The sequence below is a fragment of the Mustela erminea genome, chromosome 12 (genome assembly GCF_009829155.1).
Source record: "Mustela erminea isolate mMusErm1 chromosome 12, mMusErm1.Pri, whole genome shotgun sequence".
Classification (NCBI taxonomy): domain Eukaryota; kingdom Metazoa; phylum Chordata; class Mammalia; order Carnivora; family Mustelidae; genus Mustela; species Mustela erminea.
Window position 1 is genome coordinate 89,115,285 of NC_045625.1, and position 21,717 is coordinate 89,137,001.

General features: G+C 44.9%; 2 protein-coding genes across 4 annotated transcripts in view; one reads left to right on the forward strand and one right to left on the reverse strand.

The window, feature by feature from the left end:
• CENPP (centromere protein P) overlaps positions 1 to 21,717 on the forward strand; it is a 223,180-nt gene that overhangs the window by 148,818 nt on the left and 52,645 nt on the right. The window lies entirely within an intron of this gene.
• ECM2 (extracellular matrix protein 2) overlaps positions 2,639 to 21,717 on the reverse strand; it is a 32,743-nt gene continuing 13,664 nt past the window's right edge. Inside the window, exons 2-10 of one of the 2 annotated variants that reach the window (XM_032308410.1) lie at positions 20,730 to 21,045; positions 19,064 to 19,252; positions 16,458 to 17,006; positions 14,424 to 14,539; positions 12,879 to 13,014; positions 9,901 to 10,058; positions 7,939 to 8,078; positions 6,588 to 6,914; positions 2,639 to 3,408 (exon numbers count right to left, since the gene is read on the reverse strand). In XM_032308410.1, the coding sequence (XP_032164301.1) occupies positions 3,240 to 3,408; positions 6,588 to 6,914; positions 7,939 to 8,078; positions 9,901 to 10,058; positions 12,879 to 13,014; positions 14,424 to 14,539; positions 16,458 to 17,006; positions 19,064 to 19,252; positions 20,730 to 21,021 (2,076 nt within the window). In that variant the 5' untranslated portion in view covers positions 21,022 to 21,045 and the 3' untranslated portion in view covers positions 2,639 to 3,239. Of the gene's footprint in view, positions 3,409 to 6,587; positions 6,915 to 7,938; positions 8,079 to 9,900; positions 10,059 to 12,878; positions 13,015 to 14,423; positions 14,540 to 16,457; positions 17,064 to 19,063; positions 19,253 to 20,729; positions 21,046 to 21,717 lie in introns of both variants that reach the window. The other variant, XM_032308409.1, reaches the window with a different exon arrangement.

The window sequence follows — 21,717 nt, forward strand, 5'->3', positions numbered from 1 at the left end:
GTTAGGGAAGGACCAGGGACTTAGGTGCATGTTCTTTGTAAATCTTTAAGTTCGGTATGTGATTCAGATAGCACCTGTCCATTGGTTCTAAGAAAAAGCGAGGGCGGGCAGGCGCAGCTCATCTTTCTGGAGGTAGCAGAGTTGCTCTGTCTGAAGGGGAGTGTGCGTACTTCTTCAGGGACACTTCCAGCCCAGGGCACTACAGACCCCTTGAAGACCCCTGGTCTGTTCCAGATACATTGTTTTATAATTGAATGGAGTGATCCCCGACAAGGAAAATGGCTATAAACAAATAATTGGAGACCAAGGTGGGCAGCCAGCCCTGATTCCTGGTGTAGTTATTTCCTTATAATTCCAGGCTTTATGTGTCTTTGACCATGTCATATCTTTAGTGCTTTTTTGTAATAATCTTAAGCCATATCTGAAAAGTAAAAATATAGTTTTTACTATATTTAGTATGTATATAGTTAGCATTATATATAGTTAGCATTCTTTGTATGTGTGTGCAAAGATAACACACCATTAATATTTTTGGTCATAGCTACACATAGTGTACATGTGTGCTCATAATTACAGCATATTTCTGAAGCCAAGCAGAACATCTGTTTGTTTTTAACATTATATCATGAAGAATATTTGCTATAAAGACATTTATCACTTTTTTTAAATGGAATTAAAACTTCCTGTACAGGACATGATGAAATTTCAAAGCTGAACAAGTTCAATGCTAGACATATTTTATATTTTAAGTTATAAAATCAGAAATAAAAGTGTCTTCCAACTTAGGAGCAATTCTTCCTTCAGTCACTCTGATTTCCAGCCTTCCTAGAGATTCTGTTCCTGTCAGGGTATCCCAGTTGCACAGTGGGGTCTTCATGTACACCAGGACCTGGGGTCACTCCACAGCTGCTTTGGAGGCAGCACCTCAGTGTGGGTGATGGGGCTCGCACAGTCCCGAGACCCAGGATCTGGGAGTGAAGGACCCCAGCTTCACCACATCACCACCCTGTTCTGCTGACTTCGTTGCATTTGGTTGGCCTCGATGTGACTGTCTCTCTGATATCCTGCTTCTTTTCCCTACCACACTGTGTGTTCCCAGAGAGCAGAGACTTCGTCAGTTCTGTTCATCCCTGTCTCTCTCTACAACAGCATCTGGAACACAGGTTCAAGTCAGATGAAGAAATGGCTCAGTATCCATCAGCATTGTCCCAGCATGCAAACTCTGTTGACTCACCTTACACTTTGCTGCCTAGTTCCTTAAATGATTATGTCAGTGCATTTATATTCACACAGCAGGAAGTATAATGGAAGTGTTCTTGTTAAAGGGATGAGTGACTGTATCTTCTTGTTTTAATTGTCTCTTATGTTCAAGTCAGCCAGTTTAAATTAATTATGCTCCTACTTTTCTTAACTGGTTATAAATATCAACTTCTTGTTCCATAAGATTCTGCTTCTGCTCTTAGCCACCTGCCCTGATTCTAACAGCTGTCATCATATTGTTATTGTTCATGTTACAGTATCAAAACCCTAGCTATTACAAGAGGATGCTTAGAAGGAAGGGCTTAGAAATAAAATTAGCTTGACGTGCCTGGCTGGCTCAGTCCATGAGTGTGTGACTATTGATCTCAGGGTTGTGAGTTCAAGCCCCACACTGAGTGTGGAAATTACTTAAAAATAAAATAAAAAATAAATAAATAAATAAGGGCCGCCTGGGTGGCCCAGTCAGTTGAGTGTCCGACTCAGTTTCAGCTTTGGTCGTGATGGCAGGGTCGTGAGATCGAGCTCTGCACTTAGCAGGGAGTTTGCTTGAGATTTTCTCCCTTTGCCCCCCACCCCATGCACTCACTCTCAGGCTCTTGAATAAATAGATAAATCTTTAAAAAATAATAAATAAGCAGAATTAGTTCAAGTGGTATAAAATCAAACTCACATCTTGGGAAGTTGCTCAGGAACTAGCTTCGGTGACTATGCTGGTGGCTAGTACCTTGATCTGGAAGGTCGGTGATAAGTGCATGCACCTGCCTGCCACACTTTGCAGATGTTTCTCATGGCTCTCTGGTTCTCTGTGAAGTCAGGCTGGGAGCTCCCTCGGGTGGGGAAACAACTATTGCAAGATGGGGTCACTGAAGTTTGAAAAGTTAGAGTGACCTGAGTATAAGCTCCTACTCTCGTGTTTTGCAGACACAAAACTGAGAGCAGCAAGAGAAGTCAACACAGTTTCTATATCTGTCCTTTATAAATTAGTCTAGAAATAATGACAAAAGATCATTACATAATGAAAATTTTAATACCATCTGGTTTTGGTAGGTTCTAATACATAGTAAATGCTAAGAGCTTTATGTTAAATTGAACTGAATAAAAGGATACTTGTGAGCACGTTAAGGCAAAGAAGGTAGGTGCTAACAATGACCAATGGAGCAAAAATTTTCAAAATTCGTGTTTAGTTTATATTTATAAGGTTGTAGCAAGGACAATTAGTATCTTTTAAACAAACTCCACTACTTTCCATAAAATCTTTTGATCTTGAATAAAGAATAATGAGCATATTCTTAAATTTTTTTAGACTGACACAAATTTTAGACTTGCAGAAAAGTTTCAAAAATAGTGTAGAATTTAAATATACCTTCCTCCCAGCTTCCTCTAATGTTAAAAACCAGTATGTAAACATACTACAATTCTCAAAACCAGGAAATTACGTGACAGTAGTGTTTTAATTTCACATGTGTGATTATTAGAAGGATTAGAGCAAAGCAAATTATTAAGTATATTATACAATAATTGTAGCATAGGATCTTATAGAAAATGAATAATTATTGTTTTAACAGTAGGATAACTAACAGAACACTAATTCATAAATTCCAGCTATTATTTTTTCCTGTCATACACTTCTTGCTCTTGAACCATAACACAAATGATTTTTAAAGGGACTTTGAGGGTTCCAGCTAATAGCAATACTCAGGCCAGTTGTAAAGGTCATTACTTATTTTGCTCCAGATTTTCCCAGTCTAAGTGAACAGTGAATAACATCCTGTTCTATAAGGAAGCTTGCATGGAGAGGACTTCTTTTCCGGAGTGTGAAGCTGAAACTTTCACTAAAAGTGCTGGAGAAGGAAACGTGGGGTATGTTTTGGTTGATTCTCTGTGGGGTGGCAAGTCAGGTGGGGTCTCACTTATCAATGACAGATGCTGCGCCACAAATGTAAGAGGACAGATTAGAAGTGGTGAACAAAAACCTGGAATTACTTGATATTTTGTGGTTTAAGAACTATACTCGAGTATGATCTTATGCACGAAAATGCATAGGATGATATTTCTCTTGTTTTAATAAAATTGTTTTCAAGATGAAGATGCTCCAGGGTTGAATCACCATCTTCTTCAGCGTTGCAAATTTGTTCTGGAAGAATATTCCTGAGGAAAAATAGATGATACAAGTCAGCAGGAGTTAAATTGTAACTTCTGTTTTAAAATGTTTTGGTTCCTAAAATAAAATTGAGTATTTTTCTTATACACTAGGAAATATTTCAAATATGTCAAAGATGTGAAAAATAAAGCCATAGGAGTAGAATAAAGTATAACCTGGGAGCAGAAAAAAAAAATCTTCCTTGACTCAAAAATGAGAAACACTAAAAGGAAAGATTAATAAATCGACTATAGATCTTTTAAAAATGCAAAGTTAAGAGACATGACAAACTAGGAGAATTTTTTTTGCAATAACGGGGCTAATGTACAAAGCCTTCTTAAAAACCCAGGCAGAAAAAGAAGAGAGGGAACTGCCTGGCTGACCAAGTTCACTGAAGAAAAAAAGAAATGACATGGGAACATGAAGAGGGGCTTAGTTTCATTAATGACAAGAGAAACGCAAACTGCAAGTATCCTGCCACACCAGCACCACTGACAAGGGTTGCCTCACACAGAAACATTCATAAGCTCATTAACGTGGTCTGGTCCTGGGGCTGTGCGGGACCCCCATCCCTGGAGGGAGGGACCAGAACCAGGGACCAGGCAGCATCTCCTTTCACTCAGCTAGGAACCTCACCCAGAGTTAGGTCAGAAAAATATAAAATGCCATCCAAACAAAGTTATGCATTATGGATTGTTTGTAGTAGTAGAAGATGGGCAACTAGTAGGTGTCTAAGGAACTGGTTAAATAAAATATCCACATAATGGAATACTGATCAGTTGTAAAAAGACTAAGGAAATTCTCTGTATATTGGTAAAGAGTGATAGGACATACTGAGTAAAAAAAAAAATAATGAGAGAGAGAGAGAAAAAAAATCTTTCTGTGTCGTAATTCGTGTGGGAATTGTGGGATGGGTGGGGAATATGAAAGTGTGCACGTATGCTTATATTTGCAAAAAGAAATACGGGGGATACTACCAACTAATTTTAAAAGAATTAACCTGTGGGAAATGATGGAGTATCGCATATGGGACCTGCAAAGAAGAAAGACTTCATATACCTTGTTACAGTTTTGACTTTGGAATTTTATAAACATTTAACATAATCAAAATAATATTAAATAGGAAATAGCATTTCCTACAAACCAAAAACCAGCTAAAACCCTTATCAGAGTGTCAGGTCATTGACATGTTATCACAGAGTTCGAAAACCACTATACTTCTGCCACATGTCCTCAAGGATCATATTTTAAAGACAAATAGAGAGTTCCCTAAAACACCATATACTTCATTCAGTACTTTTGTTGTTGTGATAATGGCATTCTTACTTTGAAACTATTATTTGTATATTGTAAGATAATTAGTTAATGTTACTGGGAACCTAGATTCCTAGTCTGAGATAAACAAATTTAAAACAAAGAATACTCTATATGGTTAAATTAGAATTGGGACCATCAGTATGAAGTCCTGTTCTTTTTTCTTTAAAAATACGTATTTCCTGGCAATTCACTGCAAGGCCACGAAACTAACACCACTTTAGAAGGGAACATGCCTGGTCCCCAGTCTGGGGCGTGTGATGTGAATGCTGCTTCCATGAGGGAGCCGTGGGGACTCTGAAAGAAGGCTGTCACAGGTGCACAGTAGGGGCGGAGAAGTGCACCGCCCAGGACCCACAGAGGGCTACCACCCATGAAGGAGTGGGGTTTAAGAACAATATTTATACTTGATTAAAACATTCCAAATACAAAAACCCTTAAGTTAAAATTGATTGTCCAGAAAAAGAAAGCCAAAAACAAAATAATAAAACAGAAACAGTTAGGCACCAAATTTTTTTCCTGAGACAGCCTCTGTTAACATTTTAATATATTGTATAGTACTTTTCCTTTCAGCCCTAATACACATGTATCATTTTTTCCAGTTTTATAGAGATTGCATTAACATACAACATGGTATTAGTTTAAGGTATATGACATGATTTGATATTTGTATATATTGCAAAATGATCATCATTACATTAAGTTTAGTTAATATCCATCAGTTCACATGGTTAGATATTTGTAGCCAGCTTCTTGGTCTGATTGGACATTTAAAGGAAAGAAACTAGGCATTTGCCTTACCTTTCAGAGTAATAACAAAGTGACCCTAACTGATACAGGATAAAAAAATATCCTTTACAAAGGAATTCCTGCTAACAGATGTGTAAAGGGTAACAAAAATAGTGAGGCACTATTTTGCTGCCCCTCAGGAAATAAGAGTTTCAAGCAGCACTCAATCTGCCATTGGTTCAGAGGGGAGGAGAAAGGGATTAAAGGAGATTCCAGAGTGTGACCACCTGAATCCCAGCAGAAGTGGGACATGCGTGTGCGTCCCTGTGCAGTAAGTAGGAAGCCCAGCCACAGCCTATGATGTACTTCGCCAAGCAGCTTTTTACCAAATGTTACAAAGCCTTCCCCACTCCCGCCTCTCTCCCTGCACTGTTGGACACCCGTGACTCTTTCTCTTATTATGTTCAGTTAGCCACTGTGTAGTATTTCATTAGTTTTTGATGCAGTGTTCAGTGATTCATGAGTTGCATATATACCCGTGATTCTTCCCCTTTGTTTTTTAGGAAATTGTGTTTGGATTGTAGAGAGAAGAGGAAGGGGTTTACTCCTCAGGGACAGGAGCCCACCTCGGGGATTGGCCTATGACCGCACTGCCACCAACATGTTCCAGATTAATCCTTGAGAACTTAATGCTCTCTAGGCAGACAGGAAACTGTCCCCAGAAGTGAGAGAAGCTGAGTCTCAATAATTATATTCAGAATTTTACCTTCAGAAAAAAAATCTAGATAGAATCAGTTTCAATTCTAGTGTATATTTAGGTTTTATTCTCTACAGATTAGAGTTTTTAAAATTATACATGGAGGTAGAAGCAGCATAATCGTCCACTTCCTGGGTTCCCAGTAGTACGCAGTAAAGTTCTATTCTAAAGGGGGTTTACTGTGAGAGTTTGCAAACATAGATACACGTAGAGAAAAGCTATGATGAATCCTCGTGTACCTGCAGACATCTGCCAGTCCTGTTTAATGTGACCTCTTGTTCTTTTTCCCCTTAGAAGTAAATCCCAGACATCATGTCATGGTTGTTTAATCATATGCTCTGTCAGCCACAACAATTCAAATCGATATGTGAAAAAGCCAAAATTTACCGTATCTTGTTGTTGTTCAGCCTCAGAAAATGTAGTGCTTTCATTTCCTGTATCCCAGGTGGTATAGATTTTAAGTCATTGTGATCCAGAAACAGCTCTCTCAGAGAATGATACGCCCCATAGAAGGAGACGCGGTCCACACCGTCGTCCGAGAGTCTGTTAAATGACAGGTACAGGTACTCCAGGCCTGGCTCCATGTGGCCAAACACGTAGCCGGGGATGCGCTCGATCTGGTTCCCGAGGAGCACAAGGTGCAGCAGGGACTTGGGCAGGTAGGAGGGAACGTGGTAGAGCTTGTTGTGGGACAGGTCGATGGACTCCAGATTTCTGCAGCGAAGGAGAAGGAGCAGGGCGCAGTGTGAGGCAGGGACCGTCAGCTCCGGACTGACAGGGCCGGTCGGGACGCTCGGCCGTGGTCCTGCCACTGCCACTGCGGGTGGCTGTGCGGTGGCCTGCCCCATCCAGCCGCGAGGCTCCTGCTCTTTCCTGGGCACTGCCCCACGGCTCCCACTCGACTACAAGGAGGGCCGGGTTCAGAAAGAACCACTGTCTCTAAGGTCAAACGTGCATTGGAAACGAAGTCCTAGCTGTTATCAAGCTGCCTCTCCCTGAAGTCGCCCCTGGTGCCAGCAAGGACGTGGTGGTGGTGTGGAGTCTGTATTCTTGCTCCACACTGGCCCGGATGGCCTGGCGTGCGGGGGCTTGTGTTCTGAGCGTCCCTTGTGGCTTCCGAGTCGCCCTCCCACCACCACATCCTGCTGGGCCTGGCTGGCCCTCCACACCCTTTCATCCCTCTCTCCTGTGCCGGAAAGATGCCTCTTCCTTCTCTCTCACCCAGATCCCTCGTGCCCTCACCACATAGCCCACCCTGCCCCTTCTGACAGGCAAGACTCCCACCCTGCATCCTTGCCAGGAGGATGGGCCCCACCTCCAACCTTCCCGGTCAGGCCAAGCACCGTTAGGTCTGTTCTATAAGACCTGAGATAGAGAAATGGTTTGGAGGAATGAGGACAGTGTGGCGTAGGACAGGGGAGCCTGCTGGTCCCATGGCAGGGTGGGGTTGGAGGGGCAGGGATGACCTTCCTTCTACTGCACAGCCACCTGTGAGGTGGACAGACCTCAGGTCCCTCACCGCTTGGGTTCACGGCAGGGTGTGCACAGCAGCAGTGACCTTGGTCATCCCAACACCATCCACGATACGAGCTCCAAGCAAATAGCCGGGTTCTGGGGCGGGGCCGGCTCGTGAAGGAGCAGTGCCATCACTAAGCTCATTTCCCCACATTCGGACCTTGGGCAGTAGTGGCCGAAGGAAGAAACTGTCTCAGAAAGGCAAAGAGCAGTGTCTACTCACTCTTGATTTATCCAGGCTAGAGGAGCAATCCTGCTTTCCTCAATTTTATTATAACTTAGCACAATGACATTGATCTTTCTGGTGTGGTTGAAACAGATCTCAGTTATTTCTTCAATTTGGTTATTTTCTAGGTATAATTCCTATAAGTAAGAGAAAAAGCTATTTTTCTTTGTTGGTTGGTACATATATTCAGCTTCACAGAGATGGAAATGGTACTGTGGACTATTCTCATTAGTATTATCTGGAGAGTCTTCTGCTGCTCTTCCAAGTGAATTCATTGTTGTAAGTGGTCCTGTCTAATTAGTGAAATAAAATATACCTTCTTTCATGGTCATGGAATTCAGTCAAATTTTTAATTGTAAAATGTTGCATAATACAGCATATGATAATAACTGCATAAAGTTCTCTAATTTACAAAACTTATTCATGTAAATCACCTCATTTGGGTTTCAAAACCCTAGAAAATTGGTAGAAATTATCATCCCTGTTCAGTAGTGGAGACACTCGGGCCTGGAGAGAGGTTGCCTAGGAGACACGTGTCTCTCCCCGACCCTCCTCCCAGCTCTAGGGCATGCTACTTCTCACCACTCTGTGCTGCCTGTCAGGGTTTTAGACTTGCTTGTATTATAGTTAATTAAGAAACCTCATTTAACATCGGGGTAAAGTTTGCTAGAGCTATTGTTTTCAACAGTGAGCTGCCTTTAAGTTAATTCATTTGACATTAGTAGAAGTTTTTCACTTAAGAAGCTCGGAAGTAGACATTGGTATGTGTCTTCAATGTAACTTTCTATTCCTAGTAATTTTCCCTTCTTTTCACTTAATTTTGGTGTTTATTAGATAGGAGTAAAGCAATTTTTAGCTTTTTGCTTTTAACTTCATACATATTTAGAGGTGAACCAAATCAGTGGTTCCCAAACGTGGTTGCATATTAAAATCACTTGTGAGCTTTTTAAAGTTACTACAGTTAAAACACAGTCATCTATACCGTAGACTCTGCGTCTGGGAAGCAGGGCCCTGGAAGGGGTCAGAGCACATGCATCTGCATGGACACTGCCCCCCATAGCAGTGAGAGGGGCCGTCTACAGAGAAAACCCAGATGGAGACATGCTGCTCTTCCATACTGTTCAGCTTGTGTGTGTTTTACTATGTGCGTACATTAGGTATTTTTAAAATTTTAAAAATTACAAATTACTGACCCCACCCTCCAAAGAACCTAGTTGAGGATGTCTGGGGTAGGGTATGGAATCCATAATTCTTTAGAATCCAAGAGATTTGGACATAAAGCCCAGTATTTTTTACAATTTGGTAAATTCTAAACTGATACGTTAATCAGCAGATAGGAGGATGAGGAGAAGAGGTGCTGTGGCTCTGAGTCAGACCCAGGCCGCCAGCTCTGCTGGCACAGCGGGTCCACAGCTGTGGGAAGCTCCTTCCTGCCTTCCTGCTGAGTAATCCTGCGTGCGGGGGAACAGTTCGGAGCAGTCAGCCCGGGCCCAGCTGGGTCTGCCAGACCTCTGCTCTCAGGGCTGGAAGTCAGGCATGCGCTGGGCAGTGAGGGCCCCAGATTGTGTGACGTATGTTCCTTGCTGCAGCGAGAAAGGCCACACTCCTGGGTCCTGGGCAGGAAGGGCAGTGCTTGGCCTCGGTGGGGTCTGGGCAGAACTGGGAAGCTATCTTGCAGGTTGTAGTTTCTGTTTAAATTCTCAGCTCATCTTCCCCATTCTCTCCCCAAGAGCTGTCAGTAAAACCAACTGCCACTTTATTAAAGGTCTCCACTAGTAATTACAATTTTGACTCATAATTTTGTATTGTTTGAAGAAACAGCTGTGCTCAAATTATAGCAGAGTGTATGGCACCAAAATGGACTCTACATCACAACAATCTTTTCGAATAATACTGTTTGTCTTATTGAAGTGTTTGTCTTATTAAAAATGTAAAACATTGTTAGAAAGATACAGGTACCTCGATAGAAGCAGGAAGGCCCTGTGGTATAATTCTGAATTTATTTCTTCCAAGACGCAGGTAGGATAGGCTCTTCAAAGATTTGAAAGCCAGGGGACTCACACTGGTTTCACTGAGATTGTTTCCTTCCAGCTCTAAGGTGACCAGTTGATTTAGGTCTATAAAAAATAAAATACAATTTTCAGAATATTAGGAAAACCAAAGAACCATGGAGTTTCTTTATCTTTCAAAACATCTTGTGAAATGTTCAGTTTGTTTGAAGGGTGAATGTTGCTGCTTTCTTGGTATTCCCCATGCAGAGCCTTCCTGTAAGTGCTCTGCACCCCCTAGATGCTAAGCTCAACCAGGACTGGAAGCTGGGCGCATGGTCCGGGGGAAGGTGTGCCTGCAGAGAAGTCACCGAGCTGTAGGGGGTCTAAGGAACAGAAGCTGAGTGGGGCCCCCCACAGGGGTAGTGGCGGCCAAGCAGGGACTCAGGACACAGTAGAAGTAGAGGATTGTGGAGGTCACTTAAAGCCTTTGTGAAGATGTGGATGTGCTTATGGCATGGCAGCGTAATTGGGGGTGCTGGGGGAGTGTGAGAGCACTGTGCCTGGCAAATGTCAGCCTCTGAACAAGGGAGTTACAGCAATGAATTCCCATCACACTTGTTTACTTCCTGGCAGATAGTGCAGCCAAATGGATGTTTGGAAAGGAGAATGATCAAGAATTCTCCACACACTGAGACTGAGCTACCAAGAAAGGCCTTTATGCAAACAAGCTTTCCTGCATCGTTTCTGCTGGCCTCAGGAGTGGTATGACCCAGATCATTTGGAATCCTACAGGAGCATGGACAGCGCAGCAGTGACGATACCCAGAGGCATCTGAGTCAGACAGGCAGGGTGTAACTTTGGAGTTTGTTCCGTGGCCAATTTTCTAGAATAGGAATGTTTTCATCTTCAACTCAAGTCACGGGCATTGCTCTGAATGCTCTGTACGGCACATTAGAGAAATAAGACATAGTCCAAGCATGAGCAAGAGACAGGACCATGAGGGATGCAGATCACAGGTGCAGAGGACCACAGGGGTGGTGTGGACGTGTGGGTGGGGCTGGGCTCCCAAGGACAGGAAGACATGGGTAGAAATGGGAGGGCGAGGCAGCCAGGTGAACACGAACAGGTAAAAACCCATATGGTTGTGCTCAGTGGTAGGAGCAAGGCCTGCCTTGGGTGGACCATCTGCTGGAGCGGTGCGAGCCCTTCATATACCAGATAGTAAGGTCTGGCATTCCTCTCCAGGTGACGAGGCACCCTGGGCAGGGACAGCATGACAAAACACGAACCTGGCAGCTGTTTTAGCGTTAGTTGAAGGGCTGAAAGGAAGTAGGGAGCCCAGGCAATAAGCAGAGAAGTGGTCACATTTTCTCATATCTTCTTTGATTTCCAAAACCAAAGATACTAAGAATCCAGCATATTTATCTGTATATAGTTGAGGTTTTAGAATGTAATGGAAGTTTTCTCGTCAGAAACTGATAATAAAGGTAGACTAAAGGCCCGCGTTGACCCCATGAGAGAGAGACATGGCGCACACAGGTACTCTCTGGTTTCTGTATACATCATCTGTGTAGGAAACACAGGATGTGTGCTCCTGTGACGGGGGACAGGGCGGAGCTAGAGAAGATTGCAGGGGGTTAGATGCAGTAGGACGAGTTTATACGCAGGAAGCTGGTAGGAAATCGTTCCCATGGTGGGGAACATGGGAGCAACATGGCAGGTCGCGGACATGGGGGGGCACGGTCCCAAAGTGTCCAGAGTGGGGGCCTGCTACAAGCACACCCGTGGCATCTGGATGCTCCTGTTTCCGCACACCTTTGCCCATGCTGTTTCTCTCCCTGGAGCGTCCCTTCTCCCCTCGTACCCGGAACTGTCTGTAACGTGAAGGGCCGTGCGAGACCTGCCACAGCAGCACATGGGAGAGCAGCAGGCCCCTGACGGTCAAGCCGGGGGTTCCAGTCCTGAAAGGGCAGATTCCCAGCAGTGGTGGCAGCTGTGCACGGGCACACCCTGCCTGCTGCCAGCCGCTCGCCAGTCCAGGCGGTGGGCTTAGCACAGAGGGTGGAGGCTCTCTGGGCACAGTGACTTGAGCCCCTCCTTGGGGCTGAGGCCTCCATGGTGCTTGGACTTTGGGGACAGGAGGGGAGGGAGTGTGTGGAGAAGCAGCTGCCAGGATCGTGTGTGCACACCTTCCAAGGAGGGGCTTCTGTTTTGTAACATGTCCTCTTGAGAATGCGGCCAGAGGTGACCTCACGTGTGGTTCACACTCAGCCCATCAGGGCGCCGATCTACATGTTCCTTCGGCCCTGCTTCACCTGGCAGTTAAAAATTGTACTTTCTAATGTCTTTTCCATATGACAAAGCCCATCACCATTTGTGTTTACTGATGTTTTTCATGTGTACCCTGCAGTCCATCTGGAAATAGAGTATTTCCGTAACTGTAATTTTCAGACTTGGCAATTCTTGGTATTATTGTGTTTTTTCCCATCACCAGAAGTGTTTTGTTTTATGAAGTTTTTTTGGGAGTGAAAAGAAATAGTGAAATGGTTTTATTCCTTCTTAGGCTTGGGTTATCAACGTTAACGTTAAAATCTTTCCAGTAAGTCGAAGGTGTTGGAACCCGTACCTCAGGCGCTGCTAGACTGCTGGGAAGGTGGAAGGCAACACTAGCTGTCTTTGCACGTGATCCCACCACAGACCCTGGCTAGCGTTTGGAAAAAGCTAATGTGCTGTGTGTTTTGTGCCGAGTTCACAGTATGACAACTTCAGTTGTTCATTTTGGTCCAGAGTCAACCACAAAAGGAGAAAATAAATGTCATGAACTTAAATGGTAAGGTGGCCTAAGAAACTCACCATCTTTCCCTACGGCCGTAGTGCCCATAAAGTCCCCGCACGGCCGCAGAGGACAGGCTAGAATAGGACACCCAGGAGCTGGAAGTTAAGTACCTGATAAGCTTTCTTCATCGATAGCCTGCAGGTTGTTCTCATTGATTTTAAGTTCTTCTAATGCAGATGGTAATTCTGAAGGAATCTCTGCCAGATTGTTTCCATCCATATTCAGGCGCATTAACTTCTTCAGAAGCTTGAAAAGCAAATGTCAGGATTACCTTTTCACACGGTCACAGACACAGTCCTTCAGAGGGCAGAGTGCAGTCTCAACTCGCCTTTCGAACCTGCCTGCTCTGCCTCGGGCCCATGGAAGCTGCCACTCCCCCGTTTCTGACCCACGGCTTTCGTGAGCAAGAGAAAACCCCTGTCACTGCTGGACCGCTCTGATTTTGCTAGATCTTGGGTTTCCACCTTCTCAGCAGTAGACACAACGTTAGATTGTGCAGTAAGTGGAATCTGTTGGGGGATACTGGCAATGAAATCAGCCACCATGGACTTGTACAGCTCAGTGTGTAGTTAGACTAGTAGGAACAGCCATAAAAGGGCACTGATCATGGGGTAAGTGCTTCAGAATGGCGTGCTGCAAAGACCAGCAGCTGTCCCTTTGCGGCAGCCACACAGCCTGTCGGAGGGTGCGCGCCCGTGTTTGCAGCTGTGTGCTCGTCCGCCCTAGTCCCCGCAGTGGGGGGCCGCACGGGTGACTCGCCTCAGGGCACTCCGTCAGACTTGAGCAGTTTGGGAATGGGACAGAGGATCTCAAAACAAGAAAAAGAGACACTCTCCTGTGTGTCTTTCTGATCAAATACAGGAAATGTGTGATTCCCAGCTGTTGTATGACAAGAACATGTCTGCGACTTGAACGGGACACGAGCGCAGGGATTTGTAGGAAGACTCATAAAGGGGATGACGTTTGGCCTAGTGGGATGTAGTAGGTTTCACCAGGCTTCTTAAAAGGGCACACGAGTGTCTGTAGACACCCTCCTTTTTTGCTTGTATGTTGGCTTCTCTGAAACTCCTTGATCCTCTCTTCTTTTCTGCTTTTTAGAAAATATTTTAGTCACACCCAAGTCTTGCAGAGGCTTAGTCCATGCTGTTTGTCGCCTCTCTCGCCCTCACCTTTCCCCCACCATTCCCTGTGCTAATTTTCATCTGCGTCTGCTTGTGTTTCCAGAACCCCTCCTGCTCACATGTTCATCAGGTCTTGCCCTTGGCACAAAATAACGAAGCACTTTCTGGCCTGAAAATGTTAATAGAGTTTCCAGATAAGCTCTCCTTTATTCCTGGAAATACCTCATGTACTAAGAGACCACATTTCAACATGTTTTCAGCTGCTTGGGGAGAAACTGCTCCATAAGTCCAAAACATTGGTTTCGTCATTTCGCTGTTGTAGGTGCTCTAAGGGTAAAGCCTTGAAAAACCAGCTAGAATCACATAAACAACAGACTGGAATCAAGGTAGGACCTGAAGAGTTTAGGAATGTCAGAAAGGAAACTTTCTTGACTTAGGAGGAAGCTACTACAGTGAAGCCGTGTTCCTTTCGCTCCCTGCCCTGCCGCCAGCACAGACTGGTCCAAAGCCTCCTCACCCACACTGTGTATTTACCTTGAATGCTTTTGCGCCGATGCCTGGGGAGGTGATGTTGTTTTTGCTCAGATCGAGCCTTTCCAAATTCGGCAGTCCGTTGAAGGCTCCGTCGGGAACGCTGGTGATGGCATTGCCTAGAAAACACAGCAGCTGCGGTTTAGACCCCCATGCATACGTGGGCACATACATGTGTTCATGAACGGACATAGATAGCAAGGGAGCTCTCGCCGGAGGAGAAAGCAGTGCTCGTACGCTGACAGCATCTGGATAAGCAGCTGCAAGTGCAGAGAACCTCAGCCTGGGGCCAGAACCTCCACTCAAAGGGCTCGCTGTGCTCGTGGCCATCCTGTTTTAGGTGAATCTGCTGTGAAAACAGCTTGAGTGGGGTTCTCTGGACAATTCTGTTAGCATTATGCATTTTATAACAGAGCTTTATGTCTGGAACCTTAAATAGAAACTGATGTTCCCATGGACATGTCCTAGATCCTGAGCCAGAAATCCTGTCCTATCCCTTACCTTTCTGAAATTTCCTTCTCTAAACCAGGAGCACAGGTGGCCTCCAGATCTGGTGTTATGATTGTATGCTTCAATCTGTACAAGTTCTTATATGCTTTCAATTTATGGGATTTTGTTTTCACATTGGGTTAAGTGTAGTAGCTGATGATTTTAAACCCAGAACGTAAGCTCACCAGAAGCAGTGAGTACTAGAGAAACCATGTGGTGTGACTGAGTGCACCACGATGGTGTGACTGAGCACGGGTCATTCGTTGTTCATGGGTTTTCTTACGGCAGAGCACCGCTGACATACCAGCTATGGCGGAGGGGACATTGCTGGGTTGTGAGCTGCTGGGCATGAGCGATTTCCCTAGGGGGTTATCTGAGTGTGGTGTCCTAGCACAGACTGGCCATCCTTAACCAAGACATCAGACTTGGTCTATCAAGTGTGTATTTATAAGGTCTTTCATTTATTATTTCTCTGGTAGTTTACTTCTGTGATTGCCCCTGAGACCCATCTGAAACCCCATTCAGATTCTCCCATCCCTGTGTCTTCTGGGCGTCCCGGGGTGTGGGTCTTGTCTTCCAGATGGATGTACACCCAGGGTCCCCACGAGCCAGCCTCACACACACACCTGGTCCTGCCATTCCTCCACTCAGAACCCCTTCAGCAGCCCCATAAAAACACAAGGAGGAGGACTGGACCATTCCATACCCCCAGAATGGCTAAAATGAGGGAAAGACAAGTAACAGGATGCAGAACCATGTCCAGCAGAAAAGCCGCAGCCACCTTTGGGAACTGGGGGGTACTTTCCAATGGAGCTAAACGCATGTTTACTCTGACATTCAGCATTTCCACTCCTGGCTGTGCACCTTAAAAAACAGAAAACTAGGTCCACACAAACCTCTGTGTATGGATATTTTTAGAACTGTATGTATAGTGACCCCAAAGTGGAAGTGACCCAGATGGGCTCACCAGACACCTGTGGTCCATCCACGTGAGCACACCCCACTCGGTGGTGAGGAGAGGGCCAGCTCCTGATGACCACAGCACCCTGGATGGCCCTCCACAGCATCGTGGTAAGCAAAAGAAGCCCAACTAAAAGACTATGCTGTGGGACCCCACTTCGGTAACGTACCGTGAACAGCCAAACCCTGAAGGCCCATCACCTCAGCAGAGACCAGGGCTGGTAGGAGGGGCACGAGGGAACATGGCGAGGGGACGGAAGGGTTCTGTATCCTGACTGTGGGCTGCTTATGCAACTGTGCGCATCTGTCAGAGCTCAGAGAACACACTAAAAATAAGTTTTACTGCATGTCAGTTATACCTCAGTAAAGCTGACTTTAGGGAAAAAGTTAGTGGGAAATCATGACTTGGTTTGGAGAAATTTGCTTTATGCCGAACCATGCTATTTCTTCTACAAAGTTTATGTATACGATTGTAGCTTGTGAAGTTAGTCTGTTTGGGATCAACTTATATTATGAAATTAAAGTATGACCTTCACAGGGCAAGGAGAGTTACTTTCACAAAACAGAACAGACGTCCACTTCTCTTACCAAAGAGCTCCAGGCTTGTTATCTCTGGCGCTGTGAGCGGTGGTATCTGTGTGAGGCCGGCGCTGATGCAGCTGATGGTCCTGTAGGACAGGGAGCACCCGCTGGGCAGAGGCGGCCTGCCTCTGGGAGGAGGGGGGACCAGGGGTCTGGAGGGCCCCCTGAACACGTCTCCTCTAAGGGTGCCGTCAAGCTCCTCCTCCTCTCCCTCCTCCTCCTCTGCCTCCTCCTCGTCCCCCTCGCCCCCCTCCTCATCTTCCTCGTCCTCCTCTTCCTCCTCCTCCTCCTCCCTCGCTGGATGTCTTTGTGCATGGGCCCGCCTCCCCTCTGCTCGGGGTCTCGCCTCTGCCTCTCCTCCGCTCCGCCCCTCACTGAGAGGTCTCCCCTGCTCTCCAGGTCCAGGGATCTGTTTCTTTTGCTCCCCATCTTCATCTTCTTTACTTCCTTCTTCATCCTCCTCAAACTGAAGGTCCTCTTTTCGCAACACTTGGTCCATTTCCACCCGACGAGGTGGCAGTTGCTTGTGAGGTAAGTTGGTAGGTTCTCTTTGTTCTGAAGAATCACCAGAAAATTCACTTCTATCACTTAATGCTGTACCACGGGAGGTTGCTGGCCGTGCAGGGAGGACACAGCAGGGGCGAGGTGTCACGTTAGTAAAAGGAAAAATCACAGTAGAGGTGAGCTTAGTAAATATTATTCCCTCCAGGTATTTGAGTGCAATTTGAATGTGGAATGCATTTTGGAATTTTTGCTCGAGTAGTTTTTAAAGTAGTTTTTATTTCTATCTTATAAGATTTATTTTAAGCAATTTTTGTTTTTTCCCGTGGCCTTAATATTTGTTTTTACTAAAATATCTTGCTACCCGGTAATAAAGAGGGAATAATATTGCCACATGACGCAGGATGGTAAGCAGTCCTATGTGAGGTTGCAGTATGATGAGGTGTGACCTTTATAATAGATACTGTTCAGTTACTTGGGGCTATTGATAATGTAAGAATCTGCACCATCAAACATCAAAAAGTGAAACGTATTTTGCTTGTGGTAGTGAAACTGGCTTTTGTTTGCAGATTTATAATTATTTTTGTCTGATTTTCTGTCAGCCCCATAGGCCCGAAAACATCTTCTGAAATTCAGGATTATAGAAAGTTCTCCTTTCTCCCTCCTAGACTCTCTACTTAAATTTTTACTACTTGACACTTACGGGGGGCTTCCTGGATTCCAATGATGCGGTTTTAAATCAGAGGCGTGCATGGCAGTGCTTCCCGTCATCCCATGGGGATAGGAGCAGAACGGCCAGCAGCGGGCCTTCACCCGTGTGGGTATTTAGCAGAAAGAAGGGAGGGCCCGACAGTGACCAGAGTTCTGGAAGAAGTGAGCTCTAGTGATGGCAGATTTCCTGAATCGTTGCCCTGCTTTTATTTAATACTATACCTAAATCACCCAGAAAAGGAACTCAGAAAATGTACTATTTGAAGGAATTACTTGAGATCTCAATCCAGTATATATTATAAAGTCAGTGAGTTATTTTTTCACATCCCTGGCAGAACATGCAAAAGGAAAATAGGAAAAAATTAGGGAAGGGAAGCTAAAGCTATCATATTGAAACATTTAGTCCTTCCTGTATATCCAAGTTTATTTTTCCAAAAAAACCACAACATTTTATTCCAAGTCCTTTGAAAAATGTCTGATAATTTCTGAATCTTGCCTGTGTATTTGCTAACATTTTTTAAAGACATAGTACCTTAGTAAAATAATGGGTAGTTTAAGCCAAAATGCTTACATTCCTAAATATTCTAAAGTTCTTCCTGGTAGGAGGCTGTTCCGGACACCCACCCTGAAACTATCCTGTGTGCGTGGAAAACAGTCTTCCTTGATTGTAGACAAGAGAAAGTGTCTCTGTTCCTTCCCATCACATTATTTGCCACATGTGCATCCTTTCAGAAGGCACTGGCTAGGCCTCCCTCTCGAGAGTCAGCTGTCCCTCAGGTATGAGCCCCGTGAGAGCTGGGACGGTGACCATTCAGCAGGCCCCGTGGCATGACCTTCCCGCAGGAAGCAGTGCTCCCAAGACACAGGCACTGCTCCAGGGCCACACGCCTGCATTCCCCCAGATTCCCAGAGTGGTAATGAGTGCAGGTAGGCTGGGGCATTGGGCTTTCTTCTCTGGATGCAGACTCCCTCTGCCTTTGTTCATCAGAAGTTCCTTGTCTGTCTTCCTGGTCTTAACTGTGCCCACACTAAGTTGCCTTAAGGGAGCTACTCCGCCTAAGGAGCTAAGCAGAGCTCTTCCCTCGCATGACACTTGGGGACTGTTGGCTCTGCAGATCCTGCCACTCGTTCTCTAAAGCGAGCGTCAGTGCACAATGTAGTCTGGTCCAAGTTTACTCATTCTGGTAGAGCTGCTTCTATGAAGCCAAGATCTTTTTTTTCTGCCTCCTACCATCCATTTTCCCGAATAACTTCTATGTTTATCATCACTGTGCAAGTATTTTAAGTACCTTGATAACTAGTTTACCATAATTTAAAACTTAAGTTAGTAACAAAATAAGCAGTGGAAGTTGAAGACTAAGTCACATGTGATATACTGCGTTTTGGCGAGATACTTATACCAGCGTCAGAGCAGACTGGGCAGCACTCTCCTTCGGGGGTAACTGTTTGGGGGCACGTCGGAGGGCGGCACATAGTTTCGTCACAAAGCACTCTTCCATTCAAGCAGAGGCAGGTAGTGCACGGCTCAGGAGACCACACAGCTCGGTTGTACATGGTCATCCCATTGACCAGACAGTGACCCTGCTTTCCTAGAAGAGAAGCAGGAGCACCGTCAATTCCTTGTGTGGTCACCAGCACCTGTGAAGGATGGTGAGCACAGCGTGAAGCCGAACTGACAGAGTCACACTAGAGTGGCATTCTGTGTGCATTCACACGCGGGGTAGATAGACCCTAGAGATGTGACCCCAGAGCAGCTTCCACATGCTCTGCGCTCAGCCTCTGAGACTGACCTCCTGGTAACTTGACTCTGAGCTGCACCTCCAGTACTCTATCTGTCGTTGTATAACAATGAACCCCAAGTCTCAGTGATGGCTTCTCTGTGCCACATGTCCAACATGGGCACACAGGGGCTGTGCTCCTGACAGTCTCAGAGACAATCAGCGGGCTTCTGCATCTCCAGGCAGGCTACCCTGAAGACCAAACCAGAGGGACAGAGGTTGCTAATCCCCCACAAGCCCTAGAAGTGTCTCATTACATTGAGCAAAGCAGATGATAGGCCATATCTAAATTCAGAAGAGACACAGCAGTGTGGGTCCATCGGATGCCAGAGGACAGAGAGCAGGAAGGGCAGCAGTGATGAGCCCATGTCTCACCCTTACCTGTGTGCAGATGGGGAAGTGCCAGACATTGCAGCTGACCCTTTCTTTAGAGTTCCTGTGTTACTGAACACTAGCTCACACGTCATCAGTGCCATACTTGTGAAGTGTTTCTGAAGTATTTCCATTTCTCTACGTGCAGGGTCACAGACATATGGGTCAGTGTGTCCACCACGGCGGCCATCACACAGCCTACTTGGATTGGAATGTCAGAGGACAAGCTCTCCATCTGACCTAGTGTCATTTGTGATGCCTGTCCTTTGTTTGATGAGCCACTGCCCCCACGTTCCACCCTGAGATGGGCTCTCACATTCGCTCCCTCCCGTACCTCCCTCCCCTCACCACCCAGCCCTACCCAGTAGTTTCTCTACGTAAACTAAATTCAGTGGCTTACTGCCACTTTTGGTTGAAAAGAATTTGGTTGAAAATAGTTAATAGCCATGTGTTCAAGGAATCATCTGAATAATTTTTCTATATCCCAGATGATCCGTCATTATAAATAAAAAAGATTATAACCTTATATGTAAATTTTCTATATTATGAATCCAGTTATTTGAAATACATGGCATAGGAAACAGACTAGAAATTAATAAACCAAAATAACAACTATGTTTTTTTAAATATAGTTGTGGGATAGCTAATTATTTTTTTGTTTTCCAGTAGTTTTGTATTATAATTACATTCTGTAAAGGAAATTTTAAATTATTTCAAAACTTGTGGACTAAACCAAGAGATATAATAGAATATTGGATATTATAGTAACTTGAAAAAATATACTTAATATATATAAACTTGAAAATATAACTTTAAATATGATATATTAATATATATGATAACTTGAAAAAATGTTTTTGGAAAATTCTCTTCCTGGAGGTTCTTTTTCTCTCCCCCTCTCTCACTGGTTTCTTACCTGGCAACACATTATAACTTGATTCTACTCCAAGAAAACTTGGAAAGGAGTCAGAGTCAGACTTCTCCTCTGTGCTGTAATCCAAGGTCAGCACAGGCACTGTTGCTGCTGGTGTGACCATGGCCTGCTGGATCCCCAGCTGCCCACCAGACCTGTGGGCGGGCGAGGAGCTTTTCCTCAGTCTCCTGTAATACGCCTTCCTCCGCTGCTTCCTGGGGGTTTCTTCATTTCGTCCACAATCAGTTTGAAAAATGATAAGCAGAAGGAAACAAAGCAAACCTGCAAATTTCATACTTGCTTTTTCACCATCCAGTTTCTAGAATGAGAGGGAAACAGGATTTTGGATTTAGTGGTGCCTAATTTTTACCTTTGTGAAAATCAGCGTGTTGTTGCTGCTATGCCTCAGCAGCATCGTGGGGAAATGACGCACATAATCTGTGGGCCACATGCTGTTGTGTTCCTATCAAGTCAGAATGTAGAATTCTTCTATCAGGATCAAAGAACTTTGAATATCTTTACCTCTGGAACAGGCACGAGCTAACTTTTTCTATGAAAAAATGGACACTAAATATTCTGTTCTAGGCTTTACAGCTCACACACTGTCATGGCTACTCCACTTGACCCCTATAGCATGAGGTAGACCATGTGCACAAACGGGTGTGCCGAGACAGTTCGCTGGACTCGGCCTCCGAGCCGTCGTTTGCTGAGCCCTCTTTAGACCGCTGTGCTGTGTCCTCAGGTTACCCGGGGTCGCTCTACCTTTGTGCCAGGTCATCCTCTGACTTGGGCCGCCCACAGCCCTGTCCTCTGCTCTGTTATTTGGTTCTTCTATCCTCTGGCTTTATAACTGTCCTTGTTGGGAGGAGGGGGCAAAGCTGCACTGATAAAAATAATAGCAAACTCACATCGGTTGCAAAGACGTAAGAGTAACTTTTTTTTTTTTTTTAAAGATTTTATTTATTTATTTGACAGAGAACACAAGTAGGCA